This window comes from Mustela lutreola, chromosome 1 (assembly GCF_030435805.1).
Source record: "Mustela lutreola isolate mMusLut2 chromosome 1, mMusLut2.pri, whole genome shotgun sequence".
Lineage (NCBI taxonomy): Eukaryota > Metazoa > Chordata > Mammalia > Carnivora > Mustelidae > Mustela > Mustela lutreola.
Window position 1 is genome coordinate 47,151,468 of NC_081290.1, and position 17,693 is coordinate 47,169,160.

Consider the following 17,693-nt stretch of genomic DNA (forward strand, 5'->3'; position numbering starts at 1 on the left):
CACCCATCCAGAAAAATATTTCCTGCTTTTTTTCACTCTTTCTTTGAAATCTATTCCCAGGGGAAGACTGACCAATGACTGAAACTTGCATCAGGAAGACTGACCAATGACTGTTTGAAACTTGCATCAGGAAGTTATCAAACAAGAATGCCTGATTACCTTAGTATAAAGCTCTATCTTTCTATCTATATATATAAATCTACTTTTTATAAGGGCATCTTTTGTAGAGGACAAAATGTAACCAATTGAAGCAGATGGTTTTTCAAGTGCGTTTATTACTTGACGACTCTGAATAAAGTCTTTCTTGTACCTCAGCATTCCTCAGGGTTGATTTTTGTGAGGAAGTTTGAATCCTCTTTGTGAGTTTCTAAGGAAAAAAAAGGGCTGGCATGGTTCCAAATAGTTCAGTCTGGCTACAAGCCAGAAAAGGAGCTGACCGCCTGTAAGTCTATTCCATTGAATAAAGAAAGGGCAAGAGGCAGGGCTGGCCCAACCAATTCACTGAAAAAGGACACCTCAGGGTCAGCATGGAGCTAGAGAAGGAGTATCCAGGGTTGCTGGATGTCAAGCTTCAGTGCTCTGCACAAGGAAAACACTGTGGGTGTATCCTGGGCAGCCAGTTAAAAAAATTTTTTTAACTCTGAAGCATAAAATGATATAGATATGAGAGTAAGAAATCTGAGACTAAAAATAAGGTTATTAGAAAACAGAATTATTTATATATTTCTGATTACTCTACACTAAAAATTAATATAAGATAAGCACTCACTCAAGTTGTTTCAGAGAATAGGAAACCCCCCCAAAGATAATTGGTGGTGCTTCATTTGTTCATGGGAGAAACCCTGGATTTCTGTTACTTGTCAGCTTTTACCAGCAATGTAGGAGAGAAAAGGTGGAGACAAAGGGAGGTGGACTAGGAATACACAGGGTTAAACTGTGGGAGAAAAAGAAAAGTGATTTAATTTAATAGTAGTGACAGAGTATTCTCTTCAGGGAAATCTGGTAGCCCTGATACATTTCCATTTAGTGTTTCTTCTGGAGCATCAGCTGAGTTAACCACAGGTGGACCAGAGCAGGCCCAAAGGTGAAAAAGTATAATTAAAGTAAAATACTGTTTTGACTCAGGCTCATGGGTAGAAAAAAAAGATGTGATCGAGGACCAGGAAACATAAAATAGATAAAAATGTTTGACTCCTGGGGTGCCTGAGTGGCTCAGTGGGTTAAGGCCTCTGCCTTCAGCTCAGGTCATGATCCCAGGGTCCTGGGATGGAGCCCCGCATCGGGCTCTCTGCTTGGTGGGAAGCCTACTTCCCTCTCTCTCTCTGCCTGCCTCTCTGCCTACTTGTGATCTCTGTCAAATAAATAAACAAATTCTTAAAAAAAAAAAAAAAAAAAGTTCGACTCCCAGTAGGTTCCTCTTAGAGGTCAACGGAGCTATCTACTGAACACAAAGAAGTTATCTAGTATGGTAACTGATAATTAGTCAAATATGAAAATGATAAATAAGTGACAAATAAATGTTGGATTTTCATTAACAGATGACAATCACAACAATAGTAATAAAAACAGCAGTCATTTATTTACTGAACACCCACCATGAGCCAAGTGCTACCCTGGCAGTCTATAGCCCTAGAGAAACATACTAATCTCATCTCCGAGATGAGGACATCAGCATTCAAAGAGGGTAGGCAACCTTGCCAAAGTGAATAATAAAGACATTTTTATATGATTTTTCAGTTAACAGATAAAAGACAATGTAAGTGCAATTGATAAATGCCCTTTTCCTCCTATTTATCACCAAAAATATTTAAATATCAATTTCTTCTTCTCTTCAATTTCACTTATTCTGTAGGAATATGCTGCTTGACATTACAAATTAAAATTTGCTGCTTTACAATTTAACTAAGTAGCAGACTTTTCCTTAAGGAAAGAAAACAGATCAGAGTCAAATTTGATCCAATTTTTATGAACTTACAGAAGGATGAGAAGAGATGGAATGGAGTCTGAAGAAAAAACGCACATACATCTCACGGAATATCTGATACAATTTGGAAGGTTCATGGTAGAGAAAACAAAGTGGTGCAACTGAAAGAATAAAGAAATTAATCAATAACATTGCAGAACTATTACAATTTGAGAAAATAAGTTAATGAAACATGAAAGAATATTTTATAGTAATATTCATTCAACGACAAGTTTAAAATCATATATATTGTTTCTCCATGTTGAAAAGGAAATAAATACACATGTAAAAAGTTCAGTCCTTAAAAATGATAGAGAAGGGGCACCTGGGTGGCTCAGTGGGTTAAGCCGCTGCCTTCGGCTCAGGTCATAATCTCAGAGTCCTGGGATCGAGTCCCGCATTGGGCTCTCTGCTTAGCGGAGAGCCTGCTTCCCTCTCTCTCTCTCTCTAGCTGCCTCTCCATCTACTTGTGATTTCTCTCTGTCAAATTCATAAATAAAATCTTTAAAAAAAATGATAGAGAAAGGGGTAATTAAAAACTACCATAAACCCAACTTAATGGAATGACACAGTGGAATTACATATAGAGGGATATTAAAGTTCAAAGTAACTTTAAAAACTAGGTAAAGTCAAGCTCTCTTTTAAAAATTGAAATAGTAAGAAAGTGAGATGGAGATCATTCATTTTCACTTTGTTCCACAAAGGATACAGAAGGTTTTTCAAAGTTTTTTATTTTGGAAGTGAGGTAAGTAAAATATAAGATGATTTATGACTAGCATTTAGAATCACAGTCTTCAACTAATTTAATTTGAAAATAAAAGTTTTTTTTTTTTTTAAAGATTTTATTTATTTGACAGATAGAGATCACAAGTAGGCAGAGAGGCAGGCAGAGAGAGAGAGAAGCAGGCTCCCTGCTGAGCAGAGAGGCTGATGTGGGACTCGATCCCAGGACCCTGAGATCATGACCTGAGCCGAAGGCAGCGGCTTAACCCACTGAGCCACCCAGGCGCCCTGAAAATAAAAGTTTTGATTAACAGTTTAGAATAACTGGTCCTTGAGACTGGCGTTATCTCAACATTTGTACAAAGAAGTTTTTATAGGCTTAAAATAAAACAATTGTCAGGCAGAGGATTTATTTCTCTAATAAATGCTGAATTAAGTTTTCCTTTGCACCCAATTCTTGGCAATTAAGCACAGGTGAGTCAACTCAATCAGACATCCCAAAACTGAATGTCAAAAGTCCTCATCTCAGATGCTGATGTGACAACATGATATTCTGGACTGACATGGTCATGCTTTTCATCTTTTCAAACCTTGAGAATTTTATGCAGCATGAACACATTCATAATGCAGATACATAAAACTGCATTACCTAAATATTAATTTTAAAACACAATGACTTACTGGGTAATTTTAGCTATGACATAAAATGGACAAGTTAGAAATTCTCAGGCTCTATAATCCATCAATACCGTCCCTGGCAGTAGGCAGTTAAATTATCAGGGAAAGCAATAAGCCAACTCAACTCACTTCTTTTTGAAAAAATGAAAGGAAAAAATGATAACAATTTTTAACTCTTACAAAAATAAAAAGTCAACTATCTGGAATAAATGTCAGTGCACAATATTATAGATGAGTAAATCATCAAAAGCTAGCATTGCAAGGGCGAGATTTCACTTTTTCTGAAGAAGAGAGACAAATCAATTTTAGGGGAGTAAATAAATACCTACAAAAATAAACTACTTTTATATATAAAGAAAAAAATTAAATTATATACAAACACGTTTAAAAACTAACTGGCATATCTTTCCATTTTAAAACTAACTTTAAGGGCGCCTGGGTGGCTCAGTGGGTTAAGCCGCTGCCTTCGGCTCAGGTCATGATCTCGGGATCCTGGGATCGAGTCCCGCATCGGGCTCTCTGCTCAGCAGGGAACCTGCTTCCTCCTCTCTCTCTGCCTGCCTCTCTGCCTACTTGTAATCTCTCTCTGTCAGATAAATAAATAAAATCTTAAAAAAAAAATAAAACTAACTTTAAAAACTTACTCTACTATCAAAATAAATTGCTCTTTGTTAAAATAGCCCAAATTAATGTATTCTACACACTTAAAAAGAATAATTCACATTCTAGTTGCAACAACCTAAGAAAAAGCAATGTGGCATAAATACATGGCATTATTATAAATTCAAAGTGAAGCTTTGAAATTTATTTACCTTTTTATGCATTTTTTCCCTTTAACTTTGAAAGTTATTGATATGTAAAAACCTATAATCTGAATCTAAAGATTTTATGGATTCAGTACTCATTATCATTTCCAGTGAAGGAATAAAAGAGATAATTTTTAAATCAGCACTTTTTAAACAAACATGTATAATACAAACCTTTACAATTGGTTATTATTTAAGATACCACTACTGTTTGTGTTGTTTTCCCTTATAAAGCTATGAAATGGAAAAGCTTTAGTCCTTTATATGTGACATGTAAGAAATCTACATGAGCTTATTTTTTATTTATAGCACACTTCCCATTTGTTTCTTCCATAAAAATGAATTAGCTCATTATCTTTTTAATCAATTAAATATGGCATCATAGGAATTTCTTGGTGAAATCATCAAACGATATTAATTGGCATAAATGGGAGAGGGGAAGGCCAGTTTAAAAATAAAAAGTTTTGAATCAGTTTTTTAATGAGAGAAGTATTATATAATTATTAAGAAACATAGTAGCTAAAACTGAATTAGTAAAGTATTATGTGGAGTCTTTGGGGATGCTTGGATGATTATTCTAATACACTAGTTCTGAATAAGTGGTGTTGCTAAGGTGTTTGTGGATGCTTAACATACATTTTTAAAATAGTATAAAGAAACTCTGTATCAAACATTTTGCATCATCTAATTCCTTAGTGAACATTAAACCTTTGCCTATTTAAGTAAGCATGGGAATAAGCAGAGACAGAGTCAATGATGTATTTTGTTCCCTAAGAATTACTAGATTTAAGCTTTTATAATATCATTAATATCCTCCAAATCTCTCAAGTTCACTTTTTAAAAACTGTTTACTTGAAAAATTCTTGGAAATAAAATAGATAACAGGCTAACTTTTTTTTTTTTAAAGATTTTATTTATTTATTTGACAGACGGAGATCAGCAGGCAGAGAGGCAGGCAGAGAGAGAGGAGGAAGCAGGCTCCCTACTGAACAGAGAGCCCGATGCGGGGCTCGATCCCAGGACCCTGAGATCATGACCTGAGCCGAAGGCAGCAGCTTAACCCACTGAGCCACCCAGGCGCCCCCAGGCTAACATTTTTATTATTAGATATAAAACTTTATATTCTTAACCTTTTGGGGGGTTTTCTATTTTAAATTCCTCACATATTTATAAAAGAGAAATGTGCTGAAAGGTGATTATAATGTTCCGTATTATGTTATGAAATTTTGGTTGCTCAAGAGAAGCAAGCAGAGTGCCTTGGAATTTAAGCCTGTGATTAACACTGTCAAGGGTAGCATAATGCAATGTTCCTAGGTCTTCTGAACTCCTTCCATTGTCTGCTAGTTTTAAAAAATCTAACCTTCTGTCCTTCACCATTATTGTCTGATGCTGAATACAAAGAGGGGCTTTTACAAAGAAAAATGTTAATGTGTCACTGATTCCTTTTATAAAAGCAAAACATTAAAGTATTTCTATTTAGTATAAAGGTGGGGAGATAGCAGATGGGGAGACAACACTCTTCCACCTGTTCATATGCAATGTGTGACAATTTAAAAATTATTTTCATTGGAGTATAGAGCATTCTTCCTCTTGCTCATCTTCATTAAGCTTCTTGCATTCCTCATTCAATGACACCTGAGTCTGGAAGGCATTCAGGGTCCTCATGCCTGAAGGTGCACTTTTCACGTGGTCCCTTGGGATGTGCAAGCCTTCAGTGAAATCTGATGTCTATGTCAGCAGTCTGGAGAAAGCATAGACTCGAACTCAGTCTTGGCCCTCCCTTCACATTCTTTCGGACCTATTATTTGTGTAAAAGACTTAGGAGAATTAATTCGGGAATTTAAGCAACCTCATTTTCCACCTATGAGAACTAAATATTAACATGTATCTCTAGTTTCTATCAGATTAGTAACTGGTCAACACAGAAGCACTTTCACAGTATGTTCTGATTTTAATTCGTCAAGCAATCATCATCTGAGAAATTATGAGGACACTTTACTTTTAAAATATTTAATAGGAGATATAAACAAATATTAAACTCAATGTTTAAAAATGTTCACGATAACTTGTTAAGTGGGTGGGTGATAATGGTATAAATTGTGATCTTCATGTTTAATTTTCTAAAGTGTGATAAAAACAGTGACTATTTTAAAGCCCAACTTACCATACATTGAAAATCCATGGAAAGGGATTACACCTAAAAAAAAAAAGAAAAGAAAAAAAGTTTCTTTTCAATTAGTATACCCACTGAGTTATTAGGTAAACTTGAGAGGATTAAACTGAAATAGAAAGGTTTCCTATCTTTGCTTCATTTGTTCATGAATGTTAGAAAGACTGAGTGATGGTAACCACCAAAAACAAAAATGCTTTTTAATACCTGTATAAAAACAAACTATAAGTTTTCAAGTAAAAAGTCCAGTTAACTTTCTATTGCTAACACTGAAAAACTAAAACTTTGAATATGTTACAAAAAGAAGACAAAAACAGAACAAAGCATATCAGAACTAAGTTTAAGAACAAATTGTAATGGTCTCAGAAAGTCAATAGATCATGTCCTTCCTGAAACAACTTCATCCTGTATATTAGAACCCAATCTGTTAAAAAGATAAGTAGCTGGCTTATACAAAACAGCTGGGTAACCTCAGGAAAGTCACCGACTTCCTGAGTTTTAGTAACTGCTTGTCATGCACAGGAACTAAGACTGTCTCTGAAATATCATCTAGCTCTAAAATTCTATGTTTAACAATTATGCTTGGAGCAAACACAGAAAAATTTGTGAGATCTAAAGAAAAGTGGACATAGGAGGATCTTCCAGTTTAAGATTCTTCAGCAACGTAAAGGTTTTTTGCTTCTAGAAACTGAAAAAATTCAAAACCGGATTAGGTTCACATTAACAAGTCAACATTCCTAATGTGATAGCCACCAGCTCAAGTTCCAAGGAACACTTAGAATGAGGGTCCACGGGACACCTGGGTGGCTCAGAAGGTTAAGAGACTGCCTTCAGCTCAGGTCATAATCCAGTTCCACATCAGGCTCCTTGCTCAGTAGGAAGCCTGCTTCTCCCTCTGCCTGCTGCTTCCCCTGCTTGTGCACGTTCTCTCTCTCTCTGACAAATAAATAAAACCTTAAAAAAAAAAAAAGGCTGAGAGCTGAGGGCCCACCCACCATCTTTCTTCAAGTTTCTCTCTCTGTTTATATCTTTGGTTGAGCATCTTTTTTCTACTTATGAATGACTATCTTTTCCTACCTTCCCTCTCAGCTACTTAATTTAGTATCTTTTACTAATTATAGGCTCTTAGCAAATAATAAAAAAGTCTGTATTTTCTAACTTTTCTAATAAGAATAAAAATAAAATAAAATAAAAACAAAATAAAATTGTTGATATCTGAAAATAAACTGAGAGGAAAATGAGTTAATAAATAGTAGACATATTTTGATGCTTTACAGAAATATAAGTACATATTACATCTTTCTAAATACTGCATCTCAAAGCAAATGGATATTATACAAAATCCCAGTATTCTTACTGCAAAGACCCTTTTTCTTTCCTCTGTTAAACTACTGCAGCAACATTTGAACAAGCAGGGAAAAACAGTCAGAAATGGAGGTGGTACTATTATTATTATTTTCATATTCTACAAATATGTATTAAGGATCTGCTAAGGATAGGAGTACCCTAGTCCAGACAAGACACTTTTAATTAGGAAGCTTATACTGAGTGAATTCATGAACTGCCAGGCAACAAAAAGGGATGCATATATTAAGACGACTTGTGGCCAACTGCACTTTCCCCACATTTCCCCCAAGTTCTGAAATCTATAGCTGCTTTATAAGCAGTTAGGTTATAAACTCTTTGAGGCAAGGGGCACAATTCATACTGTGTATTATCTTCAGCACCCAGCACAGTATCTTCTAGAAATGAGATATAAATTGATGGAAATTTGAGGATTTATAATCAGGTCTTTTAAATAAGATAATAAAATACAACAGAGAACCAAAATAATGGTTGCCGGGGCAAGAAAGTAGGGAGTGGGACAGGCAAATGGGCAAAGGGGAGTGGGGAAAATAGGTTTCCAGTTATGGAATGAGTAAGTTAGGGGCCAAAAGGCACAGTATAGGGAATACAGTCAGTGGTACTGAAGTCGTGCTCTACAGTGACAGGCCTCACTGTACTTGTGGGTGAGTACAGCATAATGTGTAGACCTATCCAATCAGCATGTTGGCCATCTGAAACTAATGTAACATTGTGTGTCAATGATATGCAAATAAAAAAAATTAAAAAGTGAAAAAACATTAAGGCGTAAGATTCATTTATGAATAAGTAACTAACATGTAGGATAAGACGCTCTCAAAAACTCAGGGTTGAAATTAGAAATGGCCAATGAAGTCATACAGACATGAGTATGAATGAATTCTATGTGACTCCAGGCAAGTGACACCATTTGAGTCTCTATTTTCATTTTTGAAAATGGAGATAAACAAGACCAACTTCACCAAGTTGTATAAAGCACACGTGAGTTAATGTCCTCAAAGTGCAAGAGTCCACTATTTAGGACACAGCAGATGCTCCACAACTGTAACTATTTTACGCTTTCAGAAGGGACAGCACCACTTTTAAGTATCAGCTTAAATCTAAGAAAATCTTTTTTTGGTGAGTATTAGGTAAGATTAACCAGGGCTTACAATTCCAAAAAAAAGGGTGCACAGTCTGCTCTGTTGAGGAAGGACAAAGTGAAATTCTGGCCAACAAAAGTAGAAGGCATAAGAAGCAGTGACGAATCCATTAACACTCTCAGGCACATATGGCCTAAAACGTTTCTTTGATCTCAGAGGTTGTCATGTTCTTGGCCAGTTTTCCAAAATCCTTTCCTTTGCCTCTCATCACTTCAGCCTTTCAAGGGTCAAGTTTCATACACGTGGCCATCATCCAAGAGTGTACTTCTAACAGGCGTCAGGATGCTTGGGACACCATTTCTTCCCTGGCCTTAGAGTTCTGCAAGTCTGCCATAACTGATTATTTTAAGATACTAGGCTTTGTCTATCTAAAGAAAGTCTAAAATATGAACTCCTTGTCCCATTCAATAGGAATAACTTTATAAAAAAGTAATGGTTTCATGGGCCTTTGACATAGCTCAAATGGTAAGCATGGTCAACAAAAATAAATCTTGAACTAAATAAGATATAAATAGTAAATATGACTCAGAAAATACACCGAATATTAAAATGCTTTGCACTTACTAAATATTTTCTCTTCATTTCCTCACTGTCTCTGTTAATACTCAGCATTTATAGTTGTGTCACAGATCTCACCTCTTACTCAATTTGATATCATTCCAAAGTTTTATACTCTTTCATTTGGGATTACTTAGTACAGTTTATTGAATTCATTTCTGGAAATAATAATTTCCTTTGGTTATCCTCATTCTACACATAGTGAACAGGTAAATAAATAAAAATAAATCCAAATAAATTTTGGATTATGAGATGTTTTAAATTTATTTAATTCATAAAGATGACAAAGTACATTGCTATTTATAGACTTGACACTTGTAAGAGGATTTTTAAAAAGATCTTATTTATTTATTTGACAGAGATCACAAGCAGGCAGAGAGTCAGGCAGAGAGAGAGAGAGGGGGAAGCAGGCTCCCTGCCAAGCAGAGAGCCTGATGAGGAGCTCGATCCCAGGCCCCTGAGATCATAACCCGAGCTGAAGGCAGAGGCTCAACCCACTGAGCCACCCAGGCGCCCCAACACTTGTAAGAGGATTTAAAATGACATATTTTCACTATGTCTTCCAAGAGCCTTTCCTAATCTTTGTTTTGAGGCGCTATCCTGTGTACTGCAGAATGTTTAACCACATCCCTGGCCTCTACACCTGAGATACTGGTAAAACCCCTCTTTCCTCTGGCTCTGACAACCAAAAGTGTCCACAGATATTGGCCAATGTTTCCTGGGGGATGGAAGGTGGGACATGGAATTACCCTTGGTTGATAATCACTGATCGAGAGTCCCCAAACTCCTCTGCTTAATGTTCACTAGCAACTAATTATTTTCTCTTTTCTTGTAGGAAACAAATGGTATTAGCAAATTGTAATGTCTGTTTACCCAAGTCTCAAAAATCTATGTGTATTTCTCTTGTTAAGTCTTGTCCTTTGCTTCTATTTTTGTTCTCCATATTCTTCAATATTCACTCCCTCATTCATTTGCTCTCTCATTCAACGATGTCTACTGAGCAATGAGTGACTTTATGACATGCACGATTCTTGATGCTAAATATGTTGGTCCTCAAAAGGTCCGTGTTCTCTTGGAGTTTACATTAGAGTGATACTTCTATTCCACACAGTAGTTAGGATGATTTTGGAACTGGAGAAGAGATATCACTGCGAATAGTAGAGTAGGGGACTCCAAAACTCTGTCCTTCTGTAAGGTGATGGCTAGAACTATTAGATCAACTTTTTTTGAGTTCTGGAATCAATAATAATAATAAACCTCACAATCAAGGAAATGCTTAATAAAAGAAAGAGAAGCTGAATTTTGGAAAGAGAGCAGTGTGGTATTTTAATTTATCTGTCTACCATCGTCCATTGTCCAGTTTGGTGGCAATTATGAAGATACAGCTCCCCATGTTCCCGAGGCAGTTTGCTGGTCCCAGAGTGGACAATATGGATCTTCAATAAAAAAACTGTGGTTGTGTATCTTGACCTGTCTAGTAGCTTCTAGTAGGTACCTGAGGGACTGGGCTTAAGTGGCCTACCCACCATCAAAAGCCTATAAGTGCAATTATACTCGCTACAGCTCCCTCGGGTGGGGCAAGCCATAGACAGACCGGCAACCCTGGGAAGGAAGAAGCTAGGGAAGGAAGAGGCTGGGAAAAGCTCCTTTCTATTCAGGGGAATCTAGAAAGGACCTAAGAAGCACTTCAGCTTTCACTTCTGCCAGACTCCTGCGCTCTGTGCAGGCAGCAAGCACAGGCTAAGGTAGAACCACAAATGGCCTGGCCTTGAAAGAATACCTCAACGCAGAGCCAGGCTATACAGTCTGGGGTAATTTTTTTCTTTTGGTGTCAGATATTTAAGGAAATCTCTATCAAATTATCAGCTGACCACTAAGCTAATGAACAGAGACTTCAGTGGGCACTCCCTACAAAAAACACAATCCTGACAAAAGCAGTTTAGAAAAGTCACGAAATAAATAACTAGTGCACAACAAACAACAACAGATTTTGGGGAGGGGAGACAATCCGATTCCTAGTTACCACACTATAATAGTCAAGAGATCTAGTTATCAACAAAAAAGTTACCAGGTGTGCAAAGAAATAAGAAAGTATGGCCTAAGGGGATCAAGAGTACACTTAAATTATGACGAACACTGAGAAAGGTACGGAAGTGCTGAACCATCATATTGTACACCTGAACTAATACAACACTGCATGTTAACTAACTGGAATTAAAGTTTTTTAAAAAGGATAGCTCATTCATAGGAAACAAGGAATTAACAGAAACTGTCTCTGAGGAATCAGCCCAGACACTGGACTTACTAGACAAAATTTTCAATCAATGGTCTCCCTAGCTGATCTGGTCCCTAAGTCTCCTACCTCACCCTATACCAGGTTATGTTTTGTTCACTGTCACCAGCTCCGCAGATCATCTTATTCTTCAAAGCATCAGGTACATGTCTGTCATAGGCCCCTCACCAGGCTGTATATTCTCTTCGGAATGTTCTGCCTCTTTGCACAGCCCAGTCTGCATATTTGGTCACTGTTCATATTCTACCTCCTCAGAAGTACTTTTCTGATCACCTGACCTAAAATAGCCATGCCCCCCACTATCAATTTTTGTTCCCCTTTATTGTTCATGTCCTCTCTGAAATTATTTTCATTAGCTATTTATTTACTTATTTATTGTTTGTCTCCCTCAATAGAATGTAAGCTCCTTGATAGCAGGTGCTCAGGTTATGACTGCAGCTCACCCAGCTAGAATAGAAAAGAAAGCCAGAGAAGGACTAAAGTATTTAATGAATACGGTTATATAAAGTGAACAAAAAATAAAAACGAGAAGCTTATGTAATTCCTGTGAAGAGTCTCCTCAGCTCAGAAATTATACTCACCAGTTGTTTAGTGAATCTACTACAGAAAAGCCTGTCCACTAACAAGGCCTCAAATGAGGTGAGAGGGTAATGTCCAATGCCACTATGGCCTGTCATTTCAACCCTAGGAAAGGTGATACAGGGAGGGAGGTGCCCCTGGGTAAGCAACTGTCTGGTCTGGGACAGAGAGTGTGTCAGTGGGCTATAGTCTCTCTGTGTGGACCCCTGAGACCAAGAAAGCCAGGCCAATTCTGGTGGCAGTGGTGGTAGAGGTGTCCTTAAGATTTTATATTTTTAATTTTCTATATTTTATCTATTTATTATTTGAGAGAGAGAGAACATGCAGAGAGGAGAGGCAGAGTGAGGGGAAGAGGCAGGCTCTCTGCTGAGGAGGGAGTCTGATTGGGGGTTCGATCCCAGGACCCCGAGATCACAACTGGAGACAAAGGTGGACACTTAACCAACTGAGCCACCCAGGCACCCCAGAGGTATCCTTAAGATTTTAAAGTATTCCTATCTTTGGCAGAAGAGAGTGAGTAATATAAAATGTTGCCTTGTATTGCCTTGAGGAAAGAATAAAGGGACAGCACACTCACTACTCTTTGTCTCTTCTTATTCTGCAACTTCAGACTCATTGCCCAGGGAGGAGAGTTCTCTCTGATTCTGGTAACATTCTAAAATAACCTGAAAGAAGAGATAATTCTGAAGAATTAAGTTTACGGAAAGCTGTAGGTTTACCCTATTTACCCTATTTAGCAACAAACTACTTTTATTCTGAATGAGTATCTTCTTAGAACCTATTATATACATCTAATTTTTCAGTATGTTTCAATATATTACCCCTTCCTTAGCTTCTGAAAGACACTCTAGCGTACACAGTAACATTTCCCTGAGGCAAAAGGGCATGGTGATGGAGAACACTGCAGTCAAAGGACTTTGAACCCAAAGCCCTTTGAAACTCACCAGCTGGACAAGTTGACGTGCTATGCCTCAGCTTATCTACAAATAGGAATAATATTAATACCTGCGTCCAAAGGTACCTGCTCTGTAAGCATTCAATGAATGAACATAAGCTATGTGCTTAGCACCCTGCCTGGTACACAGTGCTGGCAGCTGCTGCTGTGGCTACTCTTACTGTTATTACAGCAATATTTTTCCTTGGTGTCTTGAGTTCCTAATAAAAGTCTTAAATTATGATAGCATGCTACACCCCAGTGAGACCTTTTAAAAAGCTTTTACATAAAATGGTCCCAGCCTGATTTTCTGGAGTGCTCTTATGTGCTGGTCTATCGTTTTTCTATTTTCCTTTGTGAAACCTCTGATTTTCATTTCTACTATTGTTAGTCATCTTTCCTATCTCTATCGGCCCCTTTCCATGCTTCTAGTTTTGCAGGGCACCATAAACACTGGCAAACTGAGCTTGCTAGGCATGTGTGTGAAGTAAAAGCTAATATATTTTTTTAAAGATTTATTTATTTATTTGAGGGAGTGCAAGTATAAGCAGGCAAGGGAAGCGGGGGGAGAGGGAGAGAAACCCCAGCTCAGAGCTCAATACAGGGCTCAATCTCACAACCCTGAGACCATGACCTGAGCTGAAACTGAGAGTTGGACACTTAACCGACTATGTTCTAAACTAAGTTGAAAAAGCTCTCCTAGGAATGGAGAGAGGAAGAGCTTGACTCCATGGACACTTCTTTGGGCTCTTCAGAGGTATTTTTCCTTTGATTTCCTGATTCTTGGATAAATATAAAAAGCTGTCTGAAAATTAGGTTTCCGAGGAGTCAGAGGTATAACATAAATAAATGTTAAAATTAAAAATCCTCTAATTTATTTCAATTAAATACTCATTAAACCCCTGTGATGACTAGATGCTGGGGGAACAAAAATTAGTATGGCCTTATACCTCAAGGGTTTTGCAATCTAGAAAGGAAGATAAAGCATAAACAAATAATGTCAAGATAATATAATAAGAGGTATCAAAGATTTTCACACTGGATATTATGGGAACCTAAAGAAAGGGTCCTTAACCTAACCTGGGGATGTGGGGAAAGCTTCTGGAAAAGGATTGTGCCTGAGGTGAGCCCTGAGAGCAGGGAAAGAAAGGCTTCTCCATACATGAGAGCGGAGAGGGAATGAGGCAGGAAGCAGCACAGTGCTCTGACAGTGCACAGGGCCGTGTGTGCGTGTGTGTAGCTAATCATTTGATATTGCTATCATAAAAGAAAAGTGAGATAGGAAAAGGGGAGATAGAAAGCTAGGAGTCAGACTGAGTAGAGGCCCGAGTCAAAAGAGGTCCTTGAATGCCAGGCTGAGAGGCTTGGACATCTCTTATAAAGAGATGGTAAGCCTGAAGAAAACTTTAAGGAGAAAAATGGCAATTCTGAGATTTTCCTTTTAGATGTAAAACTCAGACAGCACTGTGAATAGTAAAGCAAAGCTAGAAAAGGCTGGAAAAAGACAGACCAGTGAGGTGTCTATTACAATTAATAAGCTAGAGATGGTAAAGCCTGGTTGAAGACAAAGCAGTTACAGTGAAGGAGAGAGAAGGGAGAGGTCCCAGATGCATTTTAAAAGTAAAATGGGATGGCTCTGGTGACTTACTAGATGAGGGGATGCAAGACTGAGAGGAGTAAAGGATGACCACCTGGCATTTGGCCTTAATGACTGCTTAGATGAGAGTACAACGAACTGAGAGAGAAAAAGCACAGTTTTGTTTCATTCTTAATTTCATCTTGTTTTTAACCTTTTTTTTTTTTTTTTTTTTTTTTTGAATAGTGGGTAGAGGAAGATAAATGAATGAGTTCATGTTGAGATATGTTAAGCTTGAGTTAATTATTTTAGAGGTGAGAACTGCAGATGTAAATTTTAGAGTAATGAACAAACAGAACCAAGAAAGCAGGTAAAAAAGCCTGAGGAAAACATGTGAAAAGAAGAGCAGCAGAATTGGGGTGCGATGGGCCACGGGAGAACACCGGTGCTTCACTTAAGAGGGGCAGAGAAGGATGGCCAGTGGAAGAACCTGAAAGGTCACAGTGACAGGTGCGTGGAGAGATCAGTGCTGTGAATGCCAAGTATGACTTTCACATGGAGAGGTTGACAAAGAAGCAAAATACACCAGTAGCAACTGCGTTTTCTGAGCATTGGCTACTTATTAGTCACTGTGCCCTTTTTATAGATCGTGTCTCTTCTAATCCATGTGCTATCGATGATGCATCTGAAGCTCGGCAAAGTTATACAACTTACCCAAGGTCACAGGGTGAGCTGGCAGAACTGGGATCTGAACCCACATCTGTTGGATTATAAAGTCCATGTTCTTAACTCTACTGGGTGGACTTCTTCAGGATGCAACTTAAAATTATCAGAAAGAGGAATGTTCTATAGTGCTTTTCCGAAAAGCAGATCTTAAGAAATGTCCAATAATCTCAAATGAATACTTAATATATAATGAGGTCATTACACATTTGATCAGTTTATACAGTCAAAATAGATTATCTTGGTGATATATTTCTTCAAAAATTTTTAAAGATTTTATTATTTGACAGAGAGAGAGTGTGTGAGAGAGCATAGGCAGAGGAGGGCCAGGGGAGGGGCAAAGGGAGAGGCAGAAGCAGGCCCCCACTGAGCAGAGAGCTTGAGGTAGGGCTCAATCCCAGGACCCTGAGATCATGACTTGAGCAGAAGGCAGATGCTTAACTGACTGAGCCACCCAGGTGCCCATTCAAAATCTTTTTATTTCATAAATACCACACTTGTAAAATTATGAGAATAACAAAGTTTAACACCGGGCAATGCACTCAACTGATTCGAGCACTGTTGCAGGGAAATCAAAAGGAAGGCCCTGGGCCTGGATGCCTCAGCTGGTGAAACATCTGTCTTTGGCTCAGGTCATGATCCTGGAGTCCTAGGATCAAGACTACATAGGGCTCCCTGCTAAGTGGGGAGTCTGCTTCTTCCTCTGCCTGCCACGCCACGCCCCCTGCTTGCGCTCTCTGTGTCAAATAAGTACATGAAAGCTTAAAAAAAAAAAAAAAAAAAAAAAGGAAGGCCGTGGATGGCCCAGTCAGTGTCCTGCAGAAGAAAATGAAGCACCCTAGACCTAAGTCTGATCAGCTTTCTCACAAACATCACTACTGGTTTAAAGGAAAGCCAGATAGGGTGTGCACAGGTTAGCACAAACCTACCACAAACATGGGAAAAATTTGCTAAAATAGATATTCTTTTTTTTCTTTTCCTTTTTTTCTAAGAGATATTCTATAAAAGGTTTACTTTAGATAATAAATTATCCATCTCAACATAGACAAGGTCACATTTGTTACAAAAGTTGCAATTTTCCTATTTCCCACTAGAGGAAGCAATGGTATTACTCTTACCATTTGGTGGATAAAAGACTGCATATTCTTCTAGTCCTAGTTTTCCTGCAAGAAAAACCATAGAAAGTTTCAATATGATTAAAATAAATCTTTAAAAAACAACTAATTTTGTGGATGTACTCATAATGGTGTTTTGAAAACTACTAGAGTTACTGGCTCCTTTGACTTCGTTTCAGGATATGGAATTAATTTGAAAATCTACCAGCTAATCTTTTGATATTAGCAAATCTTTTCCTCAAAGTCAACAGTATAAATTTAAGTATGAGCAACTGATACAAAGTAATTAAAATAACAACTGCTTTCAACTTCCTTAAGAACTTAAGAAGAGAAGCATCAATTTAGAAGCATAGACTTGTTTTGCTAACTATAAATAATTCTAATCTATTCATTAAAGTAAGTCCTAAGCCTCACAATGCCTCATTAGCTTACATGCCTTTGGAATGTACTGAAGAGTTAAAAATTAAATGTCTTAAACCATATAGTGGTAATATTTTCTGAATCTTAAAACGGTTTATGTGGTCTAAGAATGAGGCTAAATATTGGGAATCAGGATTGTTTCAGAAAATTAAAGTAATTTCACCATAATCAAACATTTAAAAGTAGTTTTAAAAAATAGCTTTCCCTCAAAAAAAACCAACCAAAATCAAAACTAGCTTTCCCTCAACTCTTAAGGTTCTGAGTTTTTTCCTGCTTTCCACTGAATATGTTAAAGTAGCTTTTATCTTGACAGTTTTTTTTCCCCCCTTATACCTTTGAGTCTATTGACTAGTCTCATGCATTCTTGTACTTGGCTTTACGGTAAGCTTTTAGTGGGAAAAAAAAAAGAAATTTTTTTTTTTTTTTGAGAGTGGTGAGAGAGGGGAAAAGAATAAGGAGTATGAACAACTTAGGTTAGGGTGGAGATAACAAAGATAACAAAGACTGAGCTTGTGAGTAAGGAAAGATTGGAATAATGAAAAGTGGATATGTGAGAGAGAGAGGGAGAGATATGGATGGTACAGAACGCCAGCTGGACATTAAATATAGAGCTAGGTGAAAACCCTTGTAAATTTCTCAGTGGTAAGAGAC

At 37.5% G+C, this 17,693-nt stretch overlaps 1 protein-coding gene across 4 annotated transcripts in view; it reads right to left on the reverse strand.

Annotated features, from left to right (window-relative positions):
- The window catches only part of TBC1D19 (TBC1 domain family member 19), a 166,924-nt gene that overhangs the window by 13,195 nt on the left and 136,036 nt on the right, over nt 1-17,693 (reverse strand). For all 4 annotated transcript variants that reach the window (XM_059164109.1, XM_059164134.1, XM_059164125.1 and 1 more), the window contains 3 exons: nt 16,626-16,670; nt 6,335-6,367; nt 1,976-2,085 (listed from right to left, as the gene is read on the reverse strand). In XM_059164109.1, the coding sequence (XP_059020092.1) occupies nt 1,976-2,085; nt 6,335-6,367; nt 16,626-16,670 (188 nt within the window). The remainder of the gene's footprint in view (nt 1-1,975; nt 2,086-6,334; nt 6,368-16,625; nt 16,671-17,693) is intronic.